Here is a 4,306-nt window from a genome sequence, read left to right on the forward strand (position 1 = left end):
TACACAATTGATGTGTGTATGGATTGTGATAAGAGTTGTATGAGCCCCTAATAAAATGATTTTTTTAAAAAAAGTTCATTCCATGGATAAAACACTGCATTAAAAACTTTAAGAAGGAAAGTTCTTAGTTTCAATAACATAACTAAGTTATTGAGAAAAGAGAAAGTGCAGGTTAGCATGGTGAAAGGAATTAGAACTAGAAGATATCAAGTGTTGAAGATATCAAGTGTTCAGCTTCATGAAGGTCAAGTCCAAGGTCATTTCAGGACTTTCCAGTAACAAGAATCTTGCAGTTGAGAATATGGGAGTAAGGTAGTTGTTTGTTCATAAACTGAATTTTATTATTACTTAAGCAAAATAAGCTGGGTAAAACTGTTTTTAAAATTAATTTACTGTCTTTTAAAACCAAGTATGGGACTATGGAAAATTGATCATTTTGGACAGCCAGTGTTTCCAATTAATTCCTTTTATGCAAATAACTTCCTATTTCTATATTCAAGGCACAATTACCTTGTACAAGTACAATAGCAATAAATAATTAAAGTCATCTCAACTTCAATTCTTGTAGACAGTTCAATTCACAAACAGGCTCTTCGCAAACTACTAAGGAGGGTCTGTTTTGTGAAGGCTTAAAACTTTGCACTTTCCTAATTTGTGTACAATAGGAATAAAGCATTCTTTTTTCCTGTGTCTGAATTAAGGAACACAGAAAGAACTACTGATAGATCTTTTACTGCTTTAATTCGATATATCTTACAATCGCTGTTGTTACACGGTGCCAGCGAGTCAGTTCTGACCCACGGTGACCCTTTGCTCAAGAGAATGAAATACTGCCCAGTCCTGCGCCACCCTCACAATTGTGCCTATGCCTCAGCCCGTTGCTAGAACTATGTAATGGGGTGTAAGTTTATAGGAAGAGTATCTCTTACCAGGCTGTGGTTGCTTTCTGCTTCTGGGTTTCTGATTGCCTTTTCCTACATTTACCCTTGATTTGGGTGGACATTTCTTCACTGATGGCTTGGCGTTTGGAACAATTTCTACTGGAGATATCTCTCGTTTCCTTGTCCTTTTAGAATTCGTTGCCACTGGCACAGCTTTTGAACCAGGAGCTTCTTGGTTTTTCCTATCCAATTTGGTTATCGGTACGAACTGTGCAGTCAGAACTTCAGCACCTGAAAAGACACCTTTTTTTTAGGGTGGAAGCTCAGGTATTTATCAGAATATTTTCCCTCCTATTTCTTTTTCTTTTTTTTTGCAGGGGGGTAAGGGGGAGAGATGTAATTTTAAGAATGGAGAATAAAATTAAAAGTTTTGAGTATTCTATTAAAAGATTTTTTTAAAAACAGAGAGTTAAAGATAACAAGTCTTCTATAAAATGATTTGGGCTTTCAAAATATTTATAGTTATAGAATTAAAGACTTGAGGATTACGGAAAAAAATTATTGCTACGTGTTTACTACTTTTAAATGGTTTTAATATGATATCTTATAATCTGTTTGAACTATATGTTGTTATTAGGTGCGATCCTAAGCTACCTGTTTGTATTACATAATAGAAAGATTCCACCTTTTAGATTTTTCAAAGTATGAATAAGAGCATGCTTTTGAAAACTTGTTTTCTCATTGATTTTTCATAAATTCAATTGTTCCCAGAGGAAAAAATTTAGCACCAAAAACAACATACTGAAAAATCACAATACGAATATTGGCAAGTATTTGAAAGCCACGTTATATACAAAGCACTATTTTTAATTGAAAATACTAAGCATGATGCTAAAGAATAAAAATTGTGGGGGAAAAAGAATAAAAATTGTGATGCTTACAAGAAATTCAGAAAAAAGAGATTCAATTCACTGAAAAAAATTGGCAGGGGGCGGGTGTTAGTCCTTTGGAGATTAGAGAAAGGAACACTTCCCATTAAAAACTGCCAGACTCTCTTATTGTTACACATTTCCCTGGGTCTAATTGTTTTTCTCCTTATTAAACCATTTCAGGTAGTAAAGCTGTCACAAACATATTTTATTCCTTAAGGAGTCTATTGCTTGTCTGATTTTTGCTTTTTAAAGAAATCATTTTACTGGGGGTTCTTACAACAATCCATACATCAATTGTATCAAGCACATTTGTACATATGTTGCCATCATCATTTTCAAAACATAAGAGCTACGATTTTTCCCTCCCTTCCCTCCCCTCCTCCCCTCTTCATATCTTACACCGTCCGCTGTCTCCCTTCACCCATGTTTCTGTTGTTCGTGTGTTCCCCCCTACCCCACCTGGGGGAGGGGAAGGGGACTTAGTCTGATTTTTTAAAGAATAAGACATCCTACACCATTCCAGTTACACTTTCTAAAAACTACATAGAGGGGAAGTAAAACATAAATTAAGCAGGAAAGCAGTTAAGATCAAATTGAAAGAGGAAGGAAACATGATTAGACAACCAAGAGGCCGAGGGGAAACGTGTAACATTTGCACAGGTAGGAAGGAAAGATCTCTCACAAAACCAAGCTTTAAGAATAGAAAAATGAAACACGTTGATCCTGCAAGGATTATTCTATCTGTGCATCACTCAACGCCATGTTTCTCAGACAACAGAAAGCAATCCACTAACACAATGGAAAATAAGCTTAACAGGTCCCAACCTATTAAGATTTTCTTTTTTTTTTTTTTCTTTTTTTTTTAACATTTTATTACGGGCTCACACAACTGTTATCCCAATCCATACACACATCAATTGTGTGAAACAAAAAGAATAGAAAACAATGAGATTGGATCACAGGTAGGTCAAATGATACACCTTACAATTCTTGTTTCAGTCATATATGAGCATGTACACATTGGGCTATAATATAAAACCTATTTCTTATAATAGATTGCAATAAATTTTGAGAAATAGTGGAAATATGTGTGCTGAATTATAGATAATTTAACACCTTGAAAAATTGATTTACATGAAACAAAACTCAGTATGGTTTAGCTGGAATATATTTATGTAACTGTATAATTTGATTCACTGCTTTACACTGTCATGGGTTCCTTTTTTTTTTTTACAAAATACAACCTGCCTCACCCACAGTCCTAAGAGTTCTCACATCATAAGAAGAGTAACTGCTTGTTAAACCACAGTGTAGGATCTTAATTATTTACAATCCTGAGAATCTACACATTTTAGATGTTTCTTCTTTAGCCATCAACATTTTTAATTCAAAATATTATAGTTAGAGATAGAATCTCTCTGAAACAGTAGTTGGCAAGCATTTTCTATCAAGAGTCAGACAGTAAAAATGTTCAGCTTTGGAGGTCCTATTGTCACAACTACCCAACTGCCAAAAGAGGCTGAAAGCAGCCAGACACACTGACGACAGGGTGCTGACCTCTTCTCACATATACTGCATATGGTTCCCTACTTTTTTAAACAAAAGACACTAAACATAATTTGAGATGACTCTGAGCCAAAATCATGTTGTTTGCTGTGCTGTGTTTGTTATACAATAAATGACTGTGTGGTTTGATTCTCATTCAGTTTCCATTTGTGAAATTTTCTCAATATACATATTTCCAGGCCAATGGATGCTGTAGGAGGTCTGTAGGAGGACCCGGGTGACTACAATGATCACTTTTTGCTACTGTTGGAATACCTACTTTAAAAAAGTCTTCTCATACTCTTAACTGTCAGGAGGTGGCTTAGCAACGAGATAAACAGTTTTCTTAAAAGGGTACTTAATAGTAAGAGAGTAAACAAATGAATACAAGTAAAACATAAGCATTGGAGGAGCTGTATAGTTTTTCTTCTTTGTTTTTATCAGTTATCCAGAGCCGTGTTTCTCTACCTTCAGCAAGCAGACAAATCACCTGGAAGTGTTGACAATTCTAAGAAGTTCCTACCTGATACTGCCAAGCCATGCTCCACACATCTGAGAGCACTGATCTGCACAGGTGGAGTGTTGTAAGAGTTAGTTATACTTGCAAATTCAGTAACTCACAGAAAGCCTGCTTACCACTGACCCATAGCCCTACAAGGGACAACACTGGATACACAGTGTGGGAATTAGGCTTGCTATGATTCCAGGACACCAAGGCAAAACACTAAGGATGTGCAACAGAACAGCAAGGGGAACAGAGCAAAGAAGTCCCCAGGAAATGCCAAAAATAGACTTTGGGGCCAGGGTGTGGCACCCCATCAGATTCAACCTGAAACACTCTTAAAGGCAAACAAACAGTCCCTGAATTAACTACAGGCTTTTCTTTTTTGTTGTTTCTTTTGTTGCTTGGTTTTGCTCTGTCTTGTTTTTGTGCATGTTATTATCTCC

General features: G+C 35.9%; 1 protein-coding gene across 1 annotated transcript in view; it reads right to left on the reverse strand.

Annotated features, from left to right (window-relative positions):
* The window catches only part of TASOR2 (transcription activation suppressor family member 2), an 84,250-nt gene that overhangs the window by 28,400 nt on the left and 51,544 nt on the right, over positions 1-4,306 (reverse strand). Inside the window, exon 15 of the mRNA XM_045285588.1 lies at positions 930-1,172. Within this exon, the coding sequence (XP_045141523.1) occupies positions 930-1,172 (243 nt within the window). The remainder of the gene's footprint in view (positions 1-929; positions 1,173-4,306) is intronic.

This window comes from Echinops telfairi, unplaced genomic scaffold (assembly GCF_000313985.2).
Source record: "Echinops telfairi isolate 266 unplaced genomic scaffold, ASM31398v2 ScPeMD7_7473;HRSCAF=8511, whole genome shotgun sequence".
Classification (NCBI taxonomy): Eukaryota; Metazoa; Chordata; class Mammalia; order Afrosoricida; family Tenrecidae; genus Echinops; species Echinops telfairi.